Below are 24,077 nucleotides of genomic sequence, written 5' to 3' on the forward strand. Positions count from 1 at the left end.
ATGAGATGTCTGAGCAGTTAGTCTATTCTGGTCTTCAGCAAAATCATATTATTTTCATGACTTAAGTGTGGCTTTAGAAGGGAAATTTTGGTCATTTTGAGAAACGTTATTTAGATCTCATCTAGATTGAGCCAGTGAGATCACAACCAGGTTGTACGAGGTGCTACTGCAACATCAAGTGCCAGCTCTTGTCTTGGAGACATCTAGCTCAGCTATGCCTAAGAAGTATCACCTACATAAGACTGGGGTGGGAGGGGTGACAGGCTCACAGAAATGAAGAGATTCACCCTGGGCTGCAAACTCTTATTTTCAACGTATAAGAGGAAATATTACACCTGCTATTCTGGGCAGCTCACTGTCTAATGCAGATAGGGTTCTTTTCCTACAGGTGTCACTTCAACAACCTGTATTAAAAATACTGCAATTCCTGCCTGTTTTGCTTTTTCCTTTATTGAGAGAGAAGGAACATTGGCAGTGAGGTGCCCTGTCCTGGATCAGCACGCCACAGCAATCTCCGTCCCCAGGTATCCTGCAGTTTACTGATTAACAGCAGCCTGCAGAGAAAGCCATCAGGCTTCTTGCCTCCTTAACGTGTTCATATTGCATGGTAATTGATTTTTTTTAAGCTGGAGTTGAGTGTGACTCAGACGCATGGCCACTTGAGCTGAGGGATGGTGACTGCTTTGGGGTTACAAGATCTGTTGAAGATGTTGTCTTCAACCACAGCTTCTTGTAAATGTGAGTTCTCTATCTTGACGACTTGCAGACTGGAGTTAATGAAGGGATAATGCTGCACCCCAGAAGCCTGGGCTGTGGATGTAACTTAGTTCCTCACCAGGGGAACCAACCTGGCTGTTAGGAAGCAGGCAGGAAACCCAGCGGGTATTGGGGAGGCCTTCCTGCAAGATTATGCAATTTGTAATCAGCTAGAAGAAAAGGGAAATATATTCGGGGTCACTCTGAGCTAAAGAGAAAACACTTAATAAGTTTAGCTTGCAATTGGAGATAAAACAATACCTCGAACCCAAATTGCATAAAAGCAATAGCCTATTTTTATGATGGTACTTAATATTAGGCTTGTTATCTATTCTAAAGCAATTCTGTTGTTGTTCTCTAAAATAAAGACCTTTTAATGTCATTTCAGAGGTACAGTGATTGGGGGATTGGCTACATGTGCTTAACAATAATGTGAATGAGGCCATGTGTTGGGTTCAATTTGGTGTCAGCTGTTCATTGCTGATCTTTGACTGGTTAATTTAATGTTCTCTGACATTTGCTCAACAAGCTTATTGTTGTGTTTTTTTTTGCTGACAAGTGATTGCTGATGAATTGACTGATTAGAGAAAAAGGGAGTCTCAAGATAGCACAAAGCCGTATGCAACACACGGGGAGGCTGTGGATCCTTTGCTAAATATTGGAAAGGAGAGGGTTATTTTTAACCCCCATGTAAAAATTATGGGTTCCTTACTTTGTTAGACATCTGCTTTATTGGTTAGACACAACTGATGCTAGCTGTGTTTATTTTTGCTGTGGGGTGGTGGCCAGTCCCAGTGTTAGTAAGGACTTTTATGAGGTCTGTCAGTCTTAGCCGGGCGCACAGAAATGCCAGTCGGCTAATCTGATCGTGGGCTTATTTGCTTTTTTGAGACGAGCATCTCCAGAGAGATGGGAAAACCAAATGTCAGAAGCACAAAGCAGGTGTCCCTGAAGCATTTGCCAAGCCCTCCCGTATCCCTTAATCATACCTGAGCACTATCTCCTATCTCACGAAGAGGAAGCATAACAGATCGTACCGAATAGACACTCATGCTAAAAACACTGCATAGCCTAATTCATTTAAATAGTCAGAATATTTGAATGTATTGTTTACTGCTAGTTAACTCTAAACTAGGAAAAATCAGTAATGCATAAATACAGAAACAACAGCTGTGCGACATGAAATTATGCACAAACAGTTCATTCAGAATTGTACTGATAAAAGCTTATTTTCTGTGTTAGTGGTTTGTAAAATGCTGGACAAGTGCTAACGTATAAAACAGCACAGGCTTTGCCCCTTGTGTGACAGGTGAGTGCTTCTCCTGGCCATGGCTTGGTGTTACTCGCTGAAGAGTTGTTGGACTCAGGGTCAGTCTGGTTCGGAGCACCCAAAATTAGCATCATTCTGGTCTGGGGTTTTCGTGGCTGTGGTCACTTCAGGGTCACCTTGTGGCCTGAAGCTTGAAGTAGAAGATTTCTTGCAAGATACTAAAAAAAAAAAAAAAAAAAAGTCCTACAACAACAAAACCCCTTGGCCAGTCTATTTTTAAAAGCGTTATATATCAGTGAGAACGTTATTTACTTGAGATGCCTCTTGCGTTTTAAAACCGGGGTTGTAGACTGGTTCCTGGCAGCTTCTTCCACAATCTCTTCGTCTCCTAGATTGCGTTGGGATCCCAAGTAGATGAGCTGAAACTAATTTCTGTAAGGATCGGTTTTTCCCAACTCCCACTTTAAATATAAATTTGCTGTGTGGAGCAGAGCAGCTGCTGCCTTTGTCAGCTTTTGCATAGTTCAGTGAGAATTTTTCTTCATTGGCAGAATTGCTGTTAGGGACAAGGGTGTGCTCCTTTAATGCATGCCTGTAAACATCATTCAGCTCAGCAAGGTCCTTAAAACCATGCCCATGCTTTGAGTTGCAATGGGGCTGGCCCCAAACAGCCCTCGAACTGTCACTTGCCTGAATCTGTCGTTCAGACCGTCATGGGGTGCTACCAGCTTTTGCAACCTATTTGTTATTTCACTCAGGCAGCCTGGTGTACTGTAGTGGTAAATGCAGTCGCTAGCAGGAGTCTGATGGCAAGCAGTCTTGTTAATCGAGAGTCCAACACTGACAACTCACTGCAAGAGATATATGGGAAGTTATTTGCAGAGACAAAAATGGATCATCCGCAGCATCCCAGTGATTAAGAGATCATACAAATGAAACTTGGAACAGTAGCGTTGCAAAAATGTTAGGAACAACACTGCAAAAGCAAAGGTGCTAGGAAATTCTGTAAATGGCTGCTTTTTCACAGAGGAAAAAAATCGAGGAGGAGAAGTCTTACTTTTAGGGTATTTTAATAGCAATTTTAGATTTAATTCGCAACAACCATCTGCGTGTGACTGAATTGATTTGCTACAATTCCAGGTTTTACACAATGCTTAGCTTACCTTGCTTTTTTTTCTTTTTTTTCTTTTTTTTTTTCCTTTAGTAGTTAATGGTTAATTTCTGGATTAAGATTTTAGGATATATGTACACACGCTTTCTTTTTTTTTTAATCTAGCAGCATGCTCTTTGTTCTACATTCCTCCAACCCTTGCTCTAGGCAAAAAAGAAAAAACTGTTTTTGCAGAAGCCCATAAGCCTTGTTTCTATGCCAGTAGCATCTGTCCTGAAGGATGGCCAGTAAATTGCTCTGATTTTATCTGCAGCTGGGCCAGTGGTCTTAGCGGATGTTACTTGAATCCACGCTCATTTTCATACATACGTGGGCTGTGACTTGTATCCTTTGTGAACATTTGGCCATACATACGTGTATATTTATATATACATGTGTATATATATATACATGTATATATAGTGTGGATCAAAATGAATGTTCTTGTCTGAAGAAAAAGTAACTTTTTTTTCCTTTACAAAGTTGAAAGGGAAAAAAAAAAAGTCAAATGCATAATGTCTTTGTGCCCCAGTGAAATGACCGCAGTGAATTAGTTACTTGGTTTCATTCCCTGTAAATTCCCTAATAATTTTCATTGTCTTAAACCTGTAAGTCAGCTAGTTGTAAGAACGTAAGTCTGCTGGAGTGACACCATCCGATGTGTAGGTGTTCAGGCAGAAGCAGGACTTGACATGGGAAGCTAAACACAGGATCTAGAACAAAACAAGGGATTATGTAGGCACACACGAAATTACGCAGGAGCTTGCATGAGGGAAGCCCTTGTGAGCGTAGTTGGCTCTCGTGGCTTTGTGCTTCCTGAATTTTCCACAGCTTGCAGGTCTTTTGGTCAAGCTCCTTGCTGCAATGTTAAGAGTATTAATAGTAACAGTATATTTCAACCATCCCCACTGAAAAAGCTGTGCATCAACAGAGATCACAAGGAGCTACCCTAATGAAGCCTTAGCCCGGTAGATCATCCTCTTCGAGACTTAACACAAAGCTATTTAGTGGGAATTGTTTAAACTCTTTTGCGCTGAAAATAAATGATGTCTACAACTGATCTGCCTCCTGACAGTACATATATTTCTGAACAAAGCTTCAGGAACAGAGCAAAAATGACTTTGTTTGTTCAAACGATTTTTAGGAAGGTGCAGGCGGCCTTCAGGTAGCTGCTAGCTATGCGAGGAAGCTCTCCTGCAGAGATGGCTCTGCCTCCTGTGCTCATGGGGATGGAGCCTTTACTTTCATGTCTCAATCAGCACTAAAATGTTGTCTTTAATTATTAATCACTAGCCTGTTGTAAATTTTGCTAGACTGAATCTCTTTTAAAAGAACGATCTATTGTAGAAGGCTGTGTTAGAGGTTCAGTATCAGAAATTTTACCAAAACCCTAGAGCGTTGATTTCAATCACCAGATCAATGAAAGCATGGGCTGGTGTCGCTTCAGTGAACCTCTCTAATTAGGAGCTGGGATTTGCAGCAGCAGATTTGGCCAAAGGTCTACTGCAGCTAGCATCCTGCCTCCAGCAGTGCCCCGTGCTGGCTGCTGGGCTGGAAGTCGGCTCCCCCTCCCGTGGTGCAGTAGGTCAGCGCCGAAAGAAGCAGCAGAATCTCTGCTGTGTTGTGTAGACGATCGTTCCTCATCCCTGAGACAGGGGATGAATAACAGGGGGCTTGGCAAGCAGATCTGTAAACGTCCTTTAGGGGTGAAGATGCTCATCCTCTTATGCAGCCTTAAACTATAATTGCTAGCAGAGGTTAGCCATTTCCTCGTAGGAGGGGAATTTCTTAAATTCTTCATAAATACACAAATACATGAATGGTGATTGTAGAAGTCTCTGTTTTAATGACACAGACTGTGGTGGAAAAAAGGGAACTAATCAGTTTTCACTGTAACCTTTGTACTTGAGAACCTTTTTCCTCTGTTCCCACATTTCCCGTGGTGTGTGTGCATCGTACATCGGCACACTGACCTTCTCTGCACATTTTATTTTGATCTGGTGCCAAATGTGCAGCTTCAAACCCTGCCAATTGCCTTCTAACTATATAAGTGGCATATAGATCATTTTATAGAAAACACTCTAAGCCCTCTAAATGGAGGCAGGAGGAACTAAGCTGAAAGCAGGGTCATCAGAGGGAATTGAATTTAGGAAGTTAGCAGTCAGGAGAAGATGCAGTTAGATTTATATCTGTGAAACAGATGGCCAACTGCAAGATGATTACGTTAGCTTTATTATGTTTGTGGAAATTAATTCAGCACTTTATTTTTTTGTTGTTGTTTGGGGGAAGAGAAAAAAACGTGTGTGATTTGGTAACCTCTTAGCAGGAACAATTTATGCAGACCACCATATTCTTCTGTGTAAAATATGGCAAAGCCGTAGGATCACTGGGTACGCGGGAAGGTTTTGGCTGGAGCCACATACCTGGTACGTGTAGCAGTATAGTAAAGGACGTTACAAAACTGAAATGCTGCCACCTATGGATAAGTGGCTGTTAATATTTCCAAATGCAAGCATGCTATCTCTAGATCTCATTGCCAAAATGTTTAGGGTGTGCGTCCCCATCTGCCTGCCTACCCAAACACATAGATGTATGCGTTTCTTCTTCCCTCTTCCCTATTGAAAGGTGATCAGGTTTTAAAATGCTGTAAATCTAATATTAGTTGAGGTTTTTAAGAAGTGCCTGAAGTCTTCTGAAAACTTGGCTGTTTATTTTGATGGTTAAATGGGAACTGAGCTCTTGTAATCAGGCTCTAATTGGGATGCCGAACCCTTCTGAGATCCTTCGTCTTGTTGTGCGTCTCTGGGAGCCAGTCTTCGCCACACAAATTAATGCTCTGCTGTCACAGAGTATTTTTCACTGTGTTAAAAATGCAGCTTAAAATAAAAGGAGGCCTTTCAAAAGTAGGTCACACCTAAGATTTGTCTAGCCAACTGTCCCACTTCTGACAGTGCCCGAGAGCAGGAGTGATGGAAGAGCACTGGAAATAGAAGCATTAGTAGAAGACATCACGAGAAAAATTTAGAAAGATAATTGGCCTTCTTATTCTTCCCGTTGCCATTAATAATCTTCAGAAATTCTGGAATTAATACTTAATTTTCTAATGATCCATTTCAGTACAGCATTCCTGTCCAGAAAAGTTAAATGTGTATTAAGTTTTCTCAATTAAGGCTCAGGTACAGGCTTGAAGTAAGTGTGTGGTGAAGTGCTTCCTGAAGTTTGGATCCTCTTTTCTCTTTCATTTGTTCCTTCCATCTCCAGATTTTGCATTTATTTTGCGTGGGTGTTATTGGTTGCTGGACTTCTTAAATTTGGGGGTGGGGATGGGGCGAGGAAAAGAAAGGCAAGAGCCTTATTTTGTTATAATTCAGTGTGGTAAAATACGTATTGTTGCAGAAACACACAGATCTCAGCTCTGACTGTCTACATTTTGTGAAGCTTTAATAAGATGGCTTAAAAGCTGATATATATGTTACAGTGGATTTACATTCTTGGCCAGGGATACTTTCTGTTTTCCTAGTATGACCTTGCTTGCTTGCTCTTCCCCCTATTGACAGAGACATAGATGCTGAGAAATTGCATTATACTTTTTTTTTCATCTTTGTTAAGGTATTGTCGTCTTTTTTTTTTTTTTTTTCCTTTGGACAGCATAAGCTCTTTCTTTCTCTTGGTTCAGGCAGGAATGGAATATATCTTTTTTTTTTTAATTATTCTTCTCCCTCTGATTTTGAGGTACAAACATAATAGCGAATCCATGGCCAGGCAGACAGGGAACATATCATGCTTCAAAATTGATGGTGTCTGCAGCCTCTGCGCTCTTCTCACAGCCTGAGCCCAACTCCGTGCAGCTGCACTGCTTTTTCACCCATCTGTTGGTTACCTCTTGCTTTGCGTCCTTCCAAGTTAGAGAGAGCACTGCCTCGCACCAGCTTCCAGCAGCTTTGCCAACTGCAGAAGCATTGCCTTTCAGAACAAGTTTTGGACGCTGAACTAAACATTTTACAGAATGAGAGCGGCGCAGGTGATGGATTGTGGTGAGAGGCATCAGCCAGCCTGTCCCCGGGTAGGAGGACAACTTCCAAGTGTGGGTACCAACTGAGCCTGCTTGGTGAAGCATGAACCAGACCGAAAGGGAACGCTGTCCTGTCCTTCCTGGCTAAAAGAAGAGTGGGATTTGGTCACAAGGGTCAGACAAAGGCCAATTTTTGTAGTTGCATAGTCCCCACAGCAAATTGCTTTTGTTACTAATTAATTAAGAGAAGTCTTTGTAATGTTTCTGTCCTCGCTATTGGGATCGCTTTTGTTAACTTTAATCTTCACACATTGCTAAAAGTTGAAATGGGTTAGTTATGTGCCTGTGGGACCAATTTCATTTGGAGTTGATTCATAACTGTGAGCATTGGTTTTGGTAACAATTAATTAATGTTTTGTTAATTAATCCTGATAAATTCTTTTTTGAAAAGTAATCAGGAGAAAATGGACTGTGGGAATGAGTTTGTGCTCGAGATGCTTGCTACGTGGCAAATCAGGCTTAATTTCCAGCCCTCTTCAGAGTCTGATAATCTCCTTACCTCCCTTTCTCAGAGTCCAGCGCAGCAGTAACAGTTCGGCTGCCTGCCCAGAGGAGATGCTGCTGAAGTTAGACAGGTTTTGTGAGCCTGGGTTTAAAAAAACAACAAACAAACAGAATAAACAACAACAAAAAAATAATCCAAATGAAACTGTTGTTTGGAACAACTGGTTACTTTTTACACTTTTTCTGAATAGAGAAAATCAGTCCATCTTGGTTAGACAATTTCAGAAGAACTTCCTAGCTGTCATAAACCAGGCATGCCAAAATGAGATTGGGATTTGGGAACGGACCATGCTGAGTACTGTAGCACCAGCTGCACAGAGCAGCAGTGTGTATTTAAGACTGCAGCTGCCTGAAGTGAGATGTCCTCCCTCAGCGGGCCTTCTTGCTGGCGCTAACCTCCCTTCTCACCGTGCCGTGCCTGTTGCAAAATGCTAAATTATTGCTCGTAGCTCAGTCAAGCATTCCCCCGGCACATCAGAGGCACGGTACCTGGTGCAAAGTGGTGCGTTTCTTTGGCAGTGCACCTGGAGGGCTATTCTTCCCCCCCTACCCAAATCAAACAAAAACTGCTGGGGGCAGAGAGTGGCCTTTGCTGGAGGCGAGAGGTGGTGTGGAGACAGCGTGGCTACGAAGTTATTTGCTTTTCCTGAAGCGGTTCAAAGACACACAGAGGTTTTATTCTGTCAGAAGTGTGCCTCTTGAAGAACAAACAGCTAAAGCGTTGGACAGCTGTCCTTCAGCTCGGCAAGAGGGGAGCTGAAGCACTCCTTGCTTTGCACCTTGTCAACATTTGCAACGTGTGTGTTTTTTTTAATATATTAAAAAGAAAAAATGAGCGGGGCAGTGTACAAAGGCCAATTCTCTGCTTCTAAAGAACACCAGCAACGTGGTCAGTTCATGATATATGGGGTGATTTGCATGCTTTGGGATCTCTGGTGTATGCACCAGTCCCTGACCAGCAACGTAGGCAGGTTTTGCAGGTGTCCACCTTAAGTCTAATTGAGCCTTGTATTTTACGGCTTGCATTTGCGATTGATAAAGCCCTAAAGTGCTTGAGCAATACTGTGAGTGCTCCAAATATCAAAAAAGATGCATCTGTGTTGTTTTTTTTTTTTTGGCCTGGTACAAGCAGGGGTGGAGTGCAGCATTTTGGAGTTGGTTCAAAGTGCCAGTGTACAGACACTGGGAGCATTTAGGTAAAGGGGTTGTCTCTCTGCTGGGTGGAAAGCTTCTTCTGATTGTGCTTAAAAAAAATCAAAACATGATTTTTTTTAGTAATTGAAATCTTAAGAAGCTGCAAATGCCTCCAGAGTCTAATGCAGAAGGCCAGCTAAACTTAGTTTGCTGCTTCGTTATTAAAGAGAAACTTAGCATGTATAAAAATATATTGAACCTGTCTGAAATGTATTTCAACCCCTGAAGCTCCCTGAGTTGGAGGAAGCAGGGCCAGGAGGGAGCGGTGTCGGGCAGAGCGGGGCGGTAAGCGAGGAGCTGCCGGCGGGGGAGCTGCTAACGCAGTGGAACGTGGCTGTGGCAGAAACCTGACCACAGTGCGTGCGTGACTTCGGCTAAAATTAACCATCCGAGCTTCACGTGCCCCCGGGTATATCATCATTTAGCTGTGGACCACTTGAGAAGGAACAGCAAGCTGGACTCCAGCGGTACCCGTCGATGTTAAATATGCCAGTAACCAGTATGACCTTTCAGGTCCCTGCTCGTGGGAGAAGTAAATTTTCCTGTGACCATTATAAAACAGTAAGCAGATCCTGGCTCCTTAATCACAGCAGCGGTGCTGTTGAGCAGTGCTCTAACTTCAGCCTCAGAAGTGATTTTTCCCTTTCTTCTGCAGCTTCTTAAGATTTCAGTGGTTTCTCCTCGGAGTACAAATTTATCACCTTTCCAGATAAGCCCTTTTCTATTGCTTTTTGTGTGTGACAGTAGATGGAAATGGGGTTATTTCATGTCTGTGAGAGCTGTGGTATTGGAAAATAACTGGGTGTGCACTCGAGATGACGGTAGCAAACGTTGATAAAATGGTGCGTTTGTTTCTCTTGTTATGGGGTCAGTCACATTTTGTTGGCCTGGGACCAAGCGGGTATCCGCACTGCAGCCGAATACAGCTTGGATTGGGTTTCGCTGATAGCTCAGCAACCAGCGCCGTCTCGCTTCGGGCTACGCGCAGGACTTGTTGCAAGTGTTGGTGTTGCAGATCTCCTTTCTGCTCGTGATTTAAAGAGCTTGGCGAGGGGGCACTGAGCGGGTGGCCACCTGCTTGGCTGCCCCCGGCAGGGGTGGCGTGGAGAGCAGGGGAGCGCTGCGAGCAGAGCCCGCTGCAGCCCAGCTATCACCTGCCACGCATCACCCGGGGCTGGGCTGGCCAGCGCCAAAATGCGGTGGTGTTGGGAAACCTCCATGCTCGTGTGCCTTCTGTGCCAGGCCTGGAAATGTGCAACGGTGAAAGGAAGGTAAATAACCCATTTTCTCCTTTTTTTGTACTAAACACAGCAAAATATGCAGTAGATTAAGAGCCAGTATCATGCAGGCGAGGCAGTTTAAAACGTATTGCTTGTTCAGGATCCACATCGGATTTGCTTAACACCAGCTCGCAGAGAAAGCAGTGCATGCCCTGAAGTGCTGGCCCTCCGAGGGTCTGTTACTGGAAAGACTGGCAAGCATGCTAAAATTCACACACATGCTTAGCTGTGTGCGCAGTGAGCCAGCCCATTGCTTTTGAATAGTAGTTATATGCATGAGAATAGCTCTGCCCAGCTGGGAATCAGGATTTAAAGAGGGGGAAATAAATAGCCCCGGTGGTGTTTGTTTAAATTGCCCATTTCTCTATTTAATTTCCAGGGGTAGTTAATGTATGTGAGTGTCCAGTAAAGTGTAATATGCAGTGGAATACCTCCCACAAACTGCCTAATAACTTAAAGCTGTTCCAACAAACACTTGCACATGTGAGTAGAATTAATCATTCAGTTCCACTAAAAAGAAAAAAAAAAATGACCCCCTTCTTCCCAGTGTGGTGGGAACCAAGACCTCAGTTCGCTGAAGCTCTGTTCCCAGTAGCTGAGGATAACTGGGAAGTTGCAGCACTTGAGTTAAATGGTGGTGTCTTCATGGTGTCATGTTAGATACTAACTGGCAGCTAGTTATTAGTGTCTATTTTTAGGGATTTTTTCCCCCCTTTCAACATCAGCTGGTAGGGTTTTTGGGTTAGCAGCAGCACAGGAGCCACACTGTAACCTGGGTCCTGCTGGAGTTGGTTGGTGTGACTGACCCTGCTGCTTAACACTGAAAAAAGCCTTGATCTATTCTAGTTGGGGTGTACGCTGTCGAAAAGATACTGTTCAGTTGTTATCAAACATCCATGAGTCTGATTCATGATAGGAACAAAACAAACAGTTGGTCTGATTAGTTAAGAACTAGCATGGTGGGGAGGAACTAAAGTTTCGAAGATGTACTTGAGCTTTTATTCTGATCAGAAATTATTGCTGAAAATGAATGAATAGCATAACTTTTTACTTGTATAGAAGAGAGAAATTCCTTTTAAGTAGTTCTGTGTGAACCCTTTCCTTTTGTAACAAACACGCTTGAAAATACCAGCAAGAAAGCAAACTCCATGGGGTGGCTCTTGCATTCCCATGCAGGTCTCAGCTCTGTTTAGAGGATACCCTGGGGTAAATGTGGCTGCCCATCACCTGAATCCAACTGCAGCTGCATGGATATTGGGTCTCAACGGTGATCTCTGAAGAGTCCTGCCAGGTTCATTGCTCTCATAGTGATCAGTGTCCTGGCTTTGACTTCAGACTGCTACAGCTAGCAAGGAAATGTGCATGTATTGGCTTTTGGGGTGTTTCTTTCAAGCTTAAGAAGAGCATGCGTATTACTTGCAGGTAGACAGAATCATCAGGATTTTTGCTTTTCACTGTCAAGTATGTGCCGGAGGCACTTCTCCCTTCTCCTGGCCTCCGAGTGCAGGCAGCAGTGAGGCCTGAGGTGACACTGAGTGCAGGGGTCTCCCAGCTGGAACCTTGGAACACTCCACTGCTCTTTCCACCATGCATCCCTCTCTCCCTCTTCTGTCTGCAACATGCAGGAATAACCATAACGAAAGGGGAGAGGGGGGACTGCAGTGGTCTTGTTGATTGAAGGCTTATCGATCTTATGTCCTTTTTCTTTACAGACAACTTTTAAAAGCTTTTGTGCTTTTTTTTTTTTTTCTTAAAATCCTGCTCGCTTTGTGCAGTAATGTTGTAGCCGTGACTCATAACGTACCAAATATTTCCAAAATCAATATTTACCTGTAATGCACTTAATTCAAACCTGCTGGAATCGGTGGTCACCTGGAACACTCAAGTCAAACCTGATGGATTAAAAAAAAAAATCACATTTGTTTTTAATTTCTTTCCAGATAATTGAATTCCTAAGATCATAGACTGCAGAGAAAAAACCTACCAAACAGCTGAGTCCACCATTAACAAAAGCCAGAACTTAGACCCCAGTTAAACATTAAGCTGACTAGGCTCAGACACAAAGACCTGCTGTGGTGGTAATGCCCAGATCATGTTGTTCCCTTCTTTTTTCCTAACTAAAATAATGAAGCTGTCTCCAAGGATATATATATATATATATATATATATATATATATATATATATATATATATATTTCAATACTGTGTGAAATCGCCAAAAAGATTTAAAAACCCATACCAATATAAGCAGTATCTGACTAGTTGGAATTGTAGGTTGTTGGTCAAATATGTCGAACTGCAGGCTTTAGTATTTTTTAATTAGGTGACTGTTAAAGTTACTTTTTTTTTTGTGTATCCACACCTCTGAAATCTGTTTACTGAAAGTACTGAGGAACACTCCAAATTCACATGCGGAGATAGGCATATATGAATGGAAAGTTCCTCAGCAGTGTTTTCCCAGTTCTTTTATTATTGTTTTCCCAATTATTTGCCTGTTTTTGAACATTTGAAAACATTATGTGCTTTGAAACATTTTTCATGTGTCTAGAAATAGCAGCCATTGTACGTGTTTTGTGTGTGTGTGTTTTTTTTAAACTTGTTTGTATGGAAAAGGAAAAGAAACATTAGGAATCGTATTTGTGTAATATATTACAAAGACTTGCAACAAACAGTTTTTGAAAACATCCTGGAAAGTTTCCATAATTAGCTTAATATATGCCATAAAAATGAGCAGTGACCATGAAGAGCTACTACAATAAGCATTGATAATTCTGCATTGGTAAGAATGCTTCAGAGCTTGTAAATACATAGCCCTGACAGCTTAAAAAAAAAAAAAAGTGAATGCTATGCATATTGCAGAGTAATGTGGTATAATAGAGCTTTCAAGGCTCGTGCAGATTTATTAAGATGATGATTTTCCTGAAAAAGGCTTTGCTAATCAACTGTGGTTGAATGAAATTATGTTCTATTACCTTAGACAGCCCAGAAAAAAGTATTTTCCCTGTGCTGGTGTTTGTTGATGTGTTCAATATAATATTTGATAACTGCCATACAAGCTTTGCTCACAGCTCTGCTAGCAAGCACTAACTGCCTTCATCATACACTGGAGCAGAGGAAAAAACGTGCCAACAGCAGGAGTTTGGCTGTGCTACAGGGCTGTGTTCGGGGGGGATTTCACTTTTCCTCTGTCACCAGGAGGGCTCATTTTGGAGCCAGGCTCTTTGCTGAACTCATGGGTATCTGTGGGGTGTGAACATAAGGCCTAGCATCCCTCAACGCAGCAAGGACAGGCCCGCTTGGAGGCGGCCGTGAAATGGCCGTTCTGTGGTGCCGGCCCGCTTGGAAGCGGCCATGAAATGGCCGTTCTGTGGTGCCGGCCCGCCGGCACGTCAAGCTGCGCTGGTGCTGTGGTGTCAGGAGCCGCCCGACCAAGCACTGTCCTGCTTACGTGGTGGTCTGAAATGACCCAGCTTTCAACTGGTTCACCAAGTCATGGTGTTGTATCCACTTGAAGGCCTTGGTGGAGCTGTGACGGTGATGGCTGCCCTGTTGTGGTGGGGAGCCCAGGGCCATGCTGCTGCCTGCTGGCTTCGGGTAGCCCCAGACCCGATTCCTCCCATCTTTTTGGGAGTAAGTGAGCCGCTCTGGGAGGCAGGAAAGTAGGCACAGGTGATCCTAGTTCTTCAGAGTCGTTAGACCTTTTACAATCATCTTCCTGTTATAGAAAATGTTTTCTTGTAAAAGAAGCTAGGGAACACAATGTCTGCTTTGGGTGAAGCTTTGTTTGTGGGTGTTTTTTTTTTTTTTTTTTTTTTTTTTTTTTCCCCTCAGTCAGCTAGGGAAATCACTCACATGTACTTGGCATTTATTTCATTGCAATGTTGTTCACTGAGGTGTCTTCTAGCTCTGTTTGTTCATTGAGGTGTTCCAGCGTGGCTTTCTTCTCAAGATCATGACACTGATGGCATAGGGTAGGCACATCCTGCTGATCTAAAGGTGGAAACAGAGGGTAAATGGAGAAAAAGAAGGGTGTACGTTTCAGATTGTGAATGACTTGTGCTGTTGTCAGCAGTGTTTTACAGATTAATACAATTAAAAGGGAAGACTCTAACTAAATAATAACTAGTCAAAACATCTGCTCTTCAGTTCATACTAACGTTGAACCAACAAGTGCAAGAGGAGCATGAAGTTACAGCCCTTGGAGCGCAGTGCTAGAAAAGCCTGTGGGAGCTGTGTTCATGACCATGATGCAATTTCTGGCCCCAAAAGTGTGCTAAATACTGTCCTAAAGACACTTGCCTCTAGGTCAGAGTTTCACCCACCTGTGTGAGGCCTTTGTCAGTAGCAGAATGCTTGAAGGTTTGAGACAAAACAAAACAAATGAACCATCCAACCCCAGCCCAGTTCCTGGTGGTTTTGTAGGGCCTGTGGTGGGCTGACAGCGGCCACACGGGTGGCACTTCTACTTTCCGATGACTGAATTGGGGCGCCTGCATTTCTAATACACTAGGGACTCATAAGAATAGGGGGGCAACCTTAATATGTCCTTATATTTAAAGGTAAGATCTTGATATTTAGTGGGTTTTCTTCATTTCTTTGGAGTAGAAATAGTTCATAGAGAAAAATCTTCCCTTAAATTCTGTGTTATACTAAGAAATGATATTTAGTTCTTAACCACCAGGAATTCCTAGTTGAGTATTTTACCTACTCCTTTTTGATAACCTGGCAGGAAAAGATTTTATAAGCTCTCTGGTGATCGTGGCTACGCTGCGCTAGCATGTGGTGAGCTGCACTTGATGCAGATTAAAGACAGATTTTGGCTTGACTGCTTTGTTTGCTTACTTTTCAGATAATACATCTTAAAATAAACCCCAACAGTTAGATGTTGGCACGAGAGATTAAAACCAATTTAATAGGCCTATTTAACCCGTGAGATGGAACTTAAGGTTGGTAAAGGTTGGTAGATTTAAAGACCTTTAAAGGCTTGTCAGGTAGTACAGCAATGGAGTTTGCTCAAAATCGAAATGCTGCGTGGTTAATATGTACCAGAAGCGGTTGTTGGAAAAGAATCTTCAAAATCTCTCAAAAACAGATACGAAGAATGAACGTCAAAGCTGCTGATAGGAAGCTAAGGTTACCGCTGTGGAAGATTTAGTTCACTGTCTCTGATGATCCATTCGGGCTGTAGCATGTTGGGAAGTTTACTATAGTCTTACGTGAGCTTTGATGTCAGATTTCTGAATAGGAAAAGCCCTGCTATAGTAAGCTGAATACTTGATCTGCACAATGCCTTGAATTTTAATGGTGTTGACTTGTTTCAAACGGCAAAAAAGCAGTTCTTTCAAAGCAGCCTCTTGGATAGAGACAAACAAAGAGCTGTGATTTTTAAGGTTGATGTTATGACTAACAAATTCTTTTTGTTTGTTTATTTTCCTCCTAACAGATCTATACGGATTGGGCTAATCACTATCTAGCAAAATCTGGCCACAAGAGATTGATTAAAGATCTACAGCAAGATGTGACCGATGGAGTCTTATTAGCTGAAATAATCCAGGTTGTAGGTGAGTGACTTTCCTCTCTTTGTACCACGTATCTTTTTGTACCAGCCTGCTCAGAAATTGACTGTCTTATCTACTACATAAACACAGTGCAGGGTGGGGGGGGGGGGAACCCTTAAACTGCATGCCATTATTTGGTAATTTTCTTTCAGAGACTTTGCTAATTAATTTGATAAAGCCTTGTCATAAAGAATAGTGGAAAAATACTTGACGTTGCTGATAAGATCTCCTGACACAGTAATATCCCTCTGTACAGCTGAATTTTAAAAAGGCAACCGATAAGGTATTTATTTATTTTGCTAGGATGCTGTTAGACTTCACTATCCCTGTTACTGATACTGTTTTGGGATTGGTCTGAACATAGTTCACAGTGATACTTGCCTGCTATGTTGCAACTCCTAGTTGGATTTGGAAAATCCCTGCATGCAGCTAGGAAAGAAGAGGTATGATTTTCGTGTGGAAGAACAATGAAATATTTCATAGCGAATTTTCTGATGAGGAAGATGATTTATCATCAGGTCAAATCTCAAATGCAGGCTAAATTCTGCCAAGCCTCGAGTTCCCTCGGTTTGCAGTAATATTAGTGGATAATGAAGGTTTTAAACAATTTTCTGCATTGGCCCCGTGTAAAGCTGCATAGTCTCCTTCTTCCCTTGGGCCTGGATCCTTCATTAGTTCCTTCAGAGGCTCATCCATCTGGTATCTGGGATGCCACAAAACACATGCATGGGCCAATGGAGATTGATGGAATCAGAAAGCCTGCTAATGGGAATTAGGACGACTATTGTTAGAAGCAAACTGACAGATTTGAGATGCAAATGAAGAAGACAGCAGTGAAGTAACAAGACATCAGTGCATGCATATTTATGTGGGTTTGAGATGCTGTAAACGAGCTAGTTCCCTGATTTAAGGTACAAATATGTAAACACTGTTCCCTGATGAAATCGTGAGGCATCGTTCCAGTAGCACCGCTAGAGCTATACTGGAATACATCAAAAAAGATTTCATCTCTCTATGTTACAGAGCAACATCAGATCTTAACATTCTACAGACCTGTCAAGCAGCAGTTACGTCTCCGTTCGCTTCATAAATATCTAGCTACCTCGTGTGAACACTGTTGTAGAAAAATTTTGCATGAGAACACGAGTGTAACAATGCCACCATCAAAATGTGGACCTGGTTGTACAAGATATTTCTGAGTATTGACTTGTGAAAACTTACAGAAATCGATTTATGCCCTCTAAAATAATCAGTAAAATTGTTGCTTACTTTATTTTGCTTGGATTCACCTTTATATTTTTTAGCTATTCTGAGCCATTACCTTTTGGCTCATACTTAACATTAAGTCTGCAGGACGTAGGTTTTTTTTTTTTTTTAAAAAAAAAAAAAAAAAAAAGTTAAAGTACTTGCTGCAGGATTTTATTTTTAAATAAAGTTTTGCATATGAAAGAAAGTTCCTATTTAAACATACTCAGTTGAATCCTCCAAATTAGCAGTGAAGAGAAAATCATTTGTTTCTGATGTGTATGGCCTTAGGCACGCTGCATCTCATTGTCACAGAGATGGTGATAATTTTCACACATAGAAGTAGCTTTAACTGTAGCCTGCAAGATAAAAGCTTCTTTTTTTCTTATTTTTTTTTTTTTTTTACTGACAATCAAGACTACATCCTAAGAAAGCTTTGCTAGGCAGTGTAAGAGACATTTTTCATTTTTTTTGCCATGCTTTCTTACGGGTAAAAGTAGCTATGAAGATGCTCCTTTCTGTCATGTGAGTGATGTGAGTGTAGTGTCTGGAGATTATCTAAACTTATCAAAATTAGTTCAGGTATTCATTACACATCTTTTCTTGTGTTCACCATCTGAGATTTATGTTGCAGATGTTGAATCTTGACATTTCAGTTCTCAAACTGTCAAGAGTAAGCATTTTTTTTTTTTAATTTTAATTTTTAATCAAGATTCAATAGAGTTGATGACTGTGCAGACACAATGATTGCAATCCTTTCTGCTCACCTTTCTATAGTGAAATGGCTGTATATTTACAAAAAGAAATTTTGTAATTAATAATACTTTGGTAGTTCTTTAACTTTAGAATCCAGTCAAGGATTAAATCTAAAAAGATGTGAAACCAAACATCACTGCATTTGATTTAAGAGGATATGATCTTTAGACTTAAAAAGTGCTGGTGATAATACAAAAGCATTATATGGTGACAGTTTATTCTATTTGCAAGTCAATTGAAATGTATTTGCAGCATTCTGGTTTACTTTGGTTCAAAAATTATGAGTCTATAACAGAATATGTAAGTAATCAATGCCTTTGTAATACCATATAAACCTAGTAGCTATATATATAAATTCGTGAGTGCAGGTACACTGGGTCTGAGCATGATCTGAAATTGGTGATATACATTGTCAGTTGGTTCCCTCTGAGATCCTTCAATTTTCAGGAATTCAAATTGATGCTGAAATTAAACTCTAACCCAGTCCACTAGTATTTTTCCCATTACTCCAGCTAAGTATCCCACTTCAAACACATACTATGGGTTATCTCAGAGTAGCTTTTGTGTGCAGATGTGAAAATTGTACTATTACCTTTGCAGGGGAAGCGTATAGGTTTGTATTTCAAACCAGAATCTTGGGATCGGTTTAGCAGTGATTCCTAGTGGTAACTTTAGTCATATTTTGGGTGGCACATTATACAAAAGTTCGTTTTACAAATGTTTGAGTCACCATTCAGTTAAAAGCTTCAGGCCAAAATGAGCAGACGTAGGATGTACATTGCACAGCATTCGTTCAGGCATTCAAGAAAAAGTAATCTAATGTCTAAGCATACACCTGGAATAGTGAATAACGGAGAAGAGCTTCTAAGGTCATAACAGAAAGCTTAATTCATTATTATGAAGTGTGTGTTTGTTTTTTTTTTTTTTATGAGTGATTAAATCCAATTTAGTTCTATGGAGTGCTTAATGAAATAATTCTGATTTCTTATCGTAATTTTTCATGCATTTGAAGTGTCATTTGCTGAAGATTTTTTTTTTCCAACAGGGGTGTTTATCCGTAGCTACATAAATGGGAAACTGGCCAATAGATTTAAATACTTCTTGGGTACTTTTAATGCCAGAGGTTCCTTTTCACTTTTGTTTTCATACACTTTCGGCTTGTGGCTTCATAGTATGCCTTCTATCAAAACGCATAAACCCAATTATTTGCCATGCTTTGATTCCGACCCTGTTAGTGAAAGCCAAATGCCACTCATTGCTGCCTTTATTACAGAGTACAGCTGGTTTCTTCAGTCTGGCTTAGCACAACCCTCAATCCGTGTATAAATGGGAAAAATCTGAAAATACTTAAAACCAGCTGAACCCAAATTCGCTGTATCCACACAACCAAATAGCTCTGGTTTTATGAAAGCAAAGTGCTACAGAAAAGCGGGTAGCATGAATATGCCCTCAAGGCAATACTGGTACTGGACAAAGAGTACTCCTTGTGTTCTGTTTGCATGCACTTCCATATGCTTCCACAGTCATGGCATAAGTGTTACTGTGGTCCTGCTAGCCATCTTATCTGGCTCATAGTCACATTAACCCTTGTCAAGCCAAAGCCAATACAGAGCACATGGTCTGTGTAGGATGCGCTATTTTTGGTTATTTCCATTGCTGAAGCAAACCTGGACCTTGTTGTAGACCAACTTCTGTAGGACCTGCACTGGTGCTAAACCTGTAGTGAAGAATGCTAATTTTGAACTCCTTGTAACCAAACAGGCGATGGAGAACATGCGCTGGAAAGAAATGCCCACTGGAGGGAGAGAGAAAGGATTTCAAAGAAGAAGGGCTGGTGTGGGGGGGTGTAAGTTCCCCAGACTTGCAGTCAGTTTGGAAAAAAATCACCAGCATTTCACACATCTGTGGTTATGAATTTTCATCTTGCTCAGGGTTAAGATACAATTCAAAGCCTTTATGATTGCTTGCAACTTCCAGTTCATGCTAACTGGTGTAGTATTTCTACATGGCCCTGAGAAACAGAAGCTGTAGGAGTTGCCCATTTATCTCAGCCAGAATGCTGTGCTTTTGCAGCTGTGAAACTTGACGCTTTTCCAAGATCCTGCAGCATTCAGTGACTTATGCTATGAACTGTGCCATCACGCTGCCCATGAGCACACCACACTGTGTTATTTAGGGAAACTCATTCACTGATACCTCTTGCTTTCCAACCTTCTCCACAAGAAAAGCAAATTATGTAATGGTTGCTGTCAGTGCTATTCCTTGCAGCCAGGTAAAAGGGTCAGAGGTGGGCTCCTGCTTACAGAAAAGGAATGGGAGCATCAAAATGATTTTCTGTTGAATTAAGCAGACTCCAGCAAAATGCCCACGGGCCACTTGGATGCATTTACCCAGCCTAGTATGAATCTCTGACTTCTTGCCCTGCTTCGTGTAAATAGAGGCTCGAGTTAGAGTTGAGCCCCACTGCCAGTCTTGCTGGTTGCTCTCTATTACACCTGCTTTTCCATAGCACTTGTACCAGCAGGGAAGAGGCAATAATTGCTACAACTTAGTGAAAGGAGAAACCAAGAGCCGTAGGTGAGGTGGGAGTGGGTAAGGAGGAGAAATGGTAGGGCATGAGCCTGCACACGGGAACGTGACTTGCTGAGGGGAGGCAGAAATGGCACCAAATGGAGAAGGTAAATTGGAGCAGAAATTCCAGTTGTGGTCACTATTCTGATTCCCACTTACTCTCTGTGGTCACCTACATATTATATCACCTGTCGTAGGTAAGGACAACAATGTAAAGCGAATTGATACCTAATTCAGAATGAATGAAGAATTAGCAGCTGGTGTCCAAAAACCTGCAGGCTCACGTGAGAATTTTGGAAAGAAATTCTCAACATTTAGATACTTTCAGATAGGTGAGTCTGAGTAGTTTGCACACAATAGCTTAAAAAAGAGGCTGATAATTAACTATAGTTTGCTAACATGGGTTTAAGATAAATTACATACCATTTTGGAAGTTATAGAGAACTGGGGAAAAAGCTGTTGTATTTAAAGGAAGATAGATAAATTTACCTGGGTTATTAGGGATATCTCTGCCCAAACAAGAGAGAAGCTCATTCAGAACTTCATTTGTCTCCTTTCAAGTAATAATTACAAACAGTGAAAAATTATATGAATAAGATCTTATCAAACTCATCTGCTATCAGTTTTTGGAATTAATGATTATTATAAATACAGTTGATATATTGCCTAGTTCAAAACCAAGAGACAGTAAATATTAAAAGATGGAAGCACAAGATCTGTAAACAGAATACAAAGAAAACATTTTTATTTCCATAAAACTGAATCTGTTCTTGAAATAAATGCATGTTCTTTGTGTGTAGAGGCCGATAAGCTATCCTGGGAAACAGTACAACAACTTTATCTGCAACCTTTTTCATATTAGCATCAATTCCTAATGCATTACTGTGACATAAAGATGTACTGTGACACCTTGGTGTATAAAAACTAAGAGTAAAGAAGTTTTGCTAGCTCCTTGCTTGACATTTTTATGACTGCTGTTGGAATACTGTGCCCTATTTGATATTCCTAGCTGAAGAAACATAAAATTAGATGGAGTTCTGACTGAGGTCCTGACGATAGACATTAGGTAGAAAAACATATCTTGTAACGTACGGGGTAATGGGAGACAACTCCGTTCAATTCATCAAATGGGAGAGGAAAGCCTGCTTTTAACACAGAGAAAAAACTATGGGAAACAGGGCTTTGATTATAACTGGTTCTTCAGTCGAGCACAGAAACCATTTCAGGGCCCAATACTGAAAGGTGAAACTGAGCAAACAGAATGAAGGCAAACATTTAGACACCTCCGCAGCTTATTTCTCTCGAGACTTTAAAGATTAAAACTATGTATTTTTCTGCAATTGTGTTCCAGGTGAGCCATGGTTAAGACGCTTCAAAAGTAGTCTTGTGATTTCAGCTTTTTAAAAAAATAAATAAATTAGACTCGATCATAATTTTTCTATCTAAACTTCAACTCTACAGAGCACGTCAATTGACAAGCAAGCATCTCCACATATGTAGCATGCACTTTTCCACCCAGCAGTGATTCAGTTTCCAGAGATTAAATCTTTTTTGTAGTGTAAAGGAGCTACCCGTCAGTGTACAAGATGTTGCCAGACCAGTTGTTTTCTGGCTCCAGCTGTCTCTGGAGGCATGACCCACTAGAAAACTCCAGCTGCTTTTTTAGATGGGTCTCAGTATTTCACACATTTGCTTTGATTGGACAACTACAACCTTAAACCCCTTTACTTAGCAAGCAGCAAATGCTCTGCAATTGATTGGTATGATGTCCTTGGTATAGTTTGTGCTTTATTTTTTATTTTTATTTTTGATTTTTCAGCAAATGAAAAGATTGAAGACATCAATGGATGCCCAAAAAATAGATCGCAAATGGTAAGTAGTAAAGTGGTTTGTTGTTTGCATGTATGTGGCTTAGTATTGAGTAAGCTTTTACCACTTCAATGCTTGGGACTTCTAATAACAATTCTGAACTAGTTTCTCACAGTAGTTGAAGTTCATGTATAATCTGAAGAACATGAATGCTACAAGTCTTTGTCCCACTCTCCTGTACAGGCTTTGAAATAGGCCTAATCGTCTGGCATATACTTATAGTGGATATTGTTATCGGTACTTTACTGGGGGTTGAAATCAGATGATCTTTAAGGTCCCTTCTGTTACAAACCATTCTATGATTCTCTTTTATATTTCTGAAATATCACATAGCTAAAGAGGAATATACAAAACTAAAATGTTGGTCCTTGATACATGTAGACAATAGTATTGTAAAAGTAGAGTTTTATTTTAAAGTTGGATTAAGAGTTTCTACGTTCTTTGAAAAGGAACAAAATAGATTAGCAGAACACACTAAATGGGGGGGGGGGGGAAGTCAAATTGCAAACTACAAGGTCTTTTTTATGTAAGTTGTTTCTGACTGATGAGTTTTGATTTGTAAAAGATCTAGGTTTGTGTCTTGCTTGTAAATAACGTTTGAATGGAAAAAAAAAAAAAGCTAGTACAATAACCTTAAAAGCGTATAGTACCTTGAGAGTATGTTCGCCTTGAGTATCAGTGAAACTAAAATTATAGGCATAACTTTACTAAGCAAGTAAGTAGTAAGTAACTGATTTTTACAATGCCTCTTAGGCAGGAGGGTTTCAAATTTGTCATTTGAAAGAAGGTTATTGTGTATCTTGAGGAAAAAAAAACTCATTTCACAATAAATATTCTAAAATCTCCCGTTTGCATTGTAAATGCTCGCTTTGGGACACCAGAGCATTTTTTCAGTCTATGAAGCTATGTTAATGTTTTTCATTTTTATGGCTCTCTTCCCAACTGTCCCCACCTCCCAGACCGTAACTTGAGTACAGCTACTCACGTAGCTGAGCAAGTAAGATTAAAGATTTGACAAGAGCTTGCTATCTGAAGTCAGGAGCAACGCTGCGTTCCGCTCTTCTGTTTGGGCTTTTTGTTTTTTCTTGGAAGTTATCAATCTTGCTCAAACCCACGGAGCAAGCACTCCTTTAAAAAGAAAGCCATCTGAAAGATTTATCGCTGCTACTTTTTACTGCTTTGAAGAGACTGGTTGCTATTCTTGCTGTATCCACAGCAGCTGTCTGGAGCATAAATAATTGAGGAAATTTTGACAATTACTATAATGTTCCACAAATGCATTGTAAGAACTGAATTTCATTGAGGACTGGAGTATAAAACAGAGCCCATAAAGTCGTAGCCAAGTTGCTTAAAGTCACTATTCTCCATAAAGGAACAACATTGTTCTGTTTTATAGCCTGATGCACGCTGTAGGTTGCTTTTAGAAGACAGATCTGGATATAAAAGCATGCAGAGGGTGTGTGCTGCGTCAGGAGTTATGAAGAGCGTTGGCAAGAAGTGTTTGCTCTGCACTTCCTCCTCCAAGGCTCTAATTTTGTTCCGGTCCCTGGTTCAGGAGGGTGGGGTGAGTAGGGCTGGCCGTTCTATGTCACCCTGCTCGTGAGACCGAGCCCATTAGTCATAGCCAGGCATCCCCAGTGGTTTTCCTCACATAAAAGCAGGGATTATGCATATAGCTTGCTTTTGCAGGAGCGTGCGTGTTTGCTGAGCTGTGTAGCATCTCACAATGAAGAATATTGAGGCAAGAACAGAAGTTTCTTCATGGAGGTTGTGCTCACACAGTTGCTGGTGGCGTTTAAGGAGGTGACCCTTTTCCAGGTTTCCTGCATTCTGGGGACAATGTGTACATTAC

At 41.1% G+C, this 24,077-nt stretch overlaps 1 protein-coding gene across 7 annotated transcripts in view; it reads left to right on the forward strand.

Moving 5' to 3' along the window:
* NAV2 (neuron navigator 2) overlaps window positions 1-24,077 on the forward strand; it is a 395,640-nt gene that overhangs the window by 214,177 nt on the left and 157,386 nt on the right. For all 7 annotated transcript variants that reach the window (XM_032187594.1, XM_032187595.1, XM_032187590.1 and 4 more), the window contains 2 exons: window positions 15,670-15,787; window positions 22,176-22,228. In XM_032187594.1, coding sequence (XP_032043485.1) covers window positions 15,670-15,787; window positions 22,176-22,228 — 171 coding nt within the window. The remainder of the gene's footprint in view (window positions 1-15,669; window positions 15,788-22,175; window positions 22,229-24,077) is intronic.

This window comes from Aythya fuligula, chromosome 5 (assembly GCF_009819795.1).
Source record: "Aythya fuligula isolate bAytFul2 chromosome 5, bAytFul2.pri, whole genome shotgun sequence".
Classification (NCBI taxonomy): Eukaryota; Metazoa; Chordata; class Aves; order Anseriformes; family Anatidae; genus Aythya; species Aythya fuligula.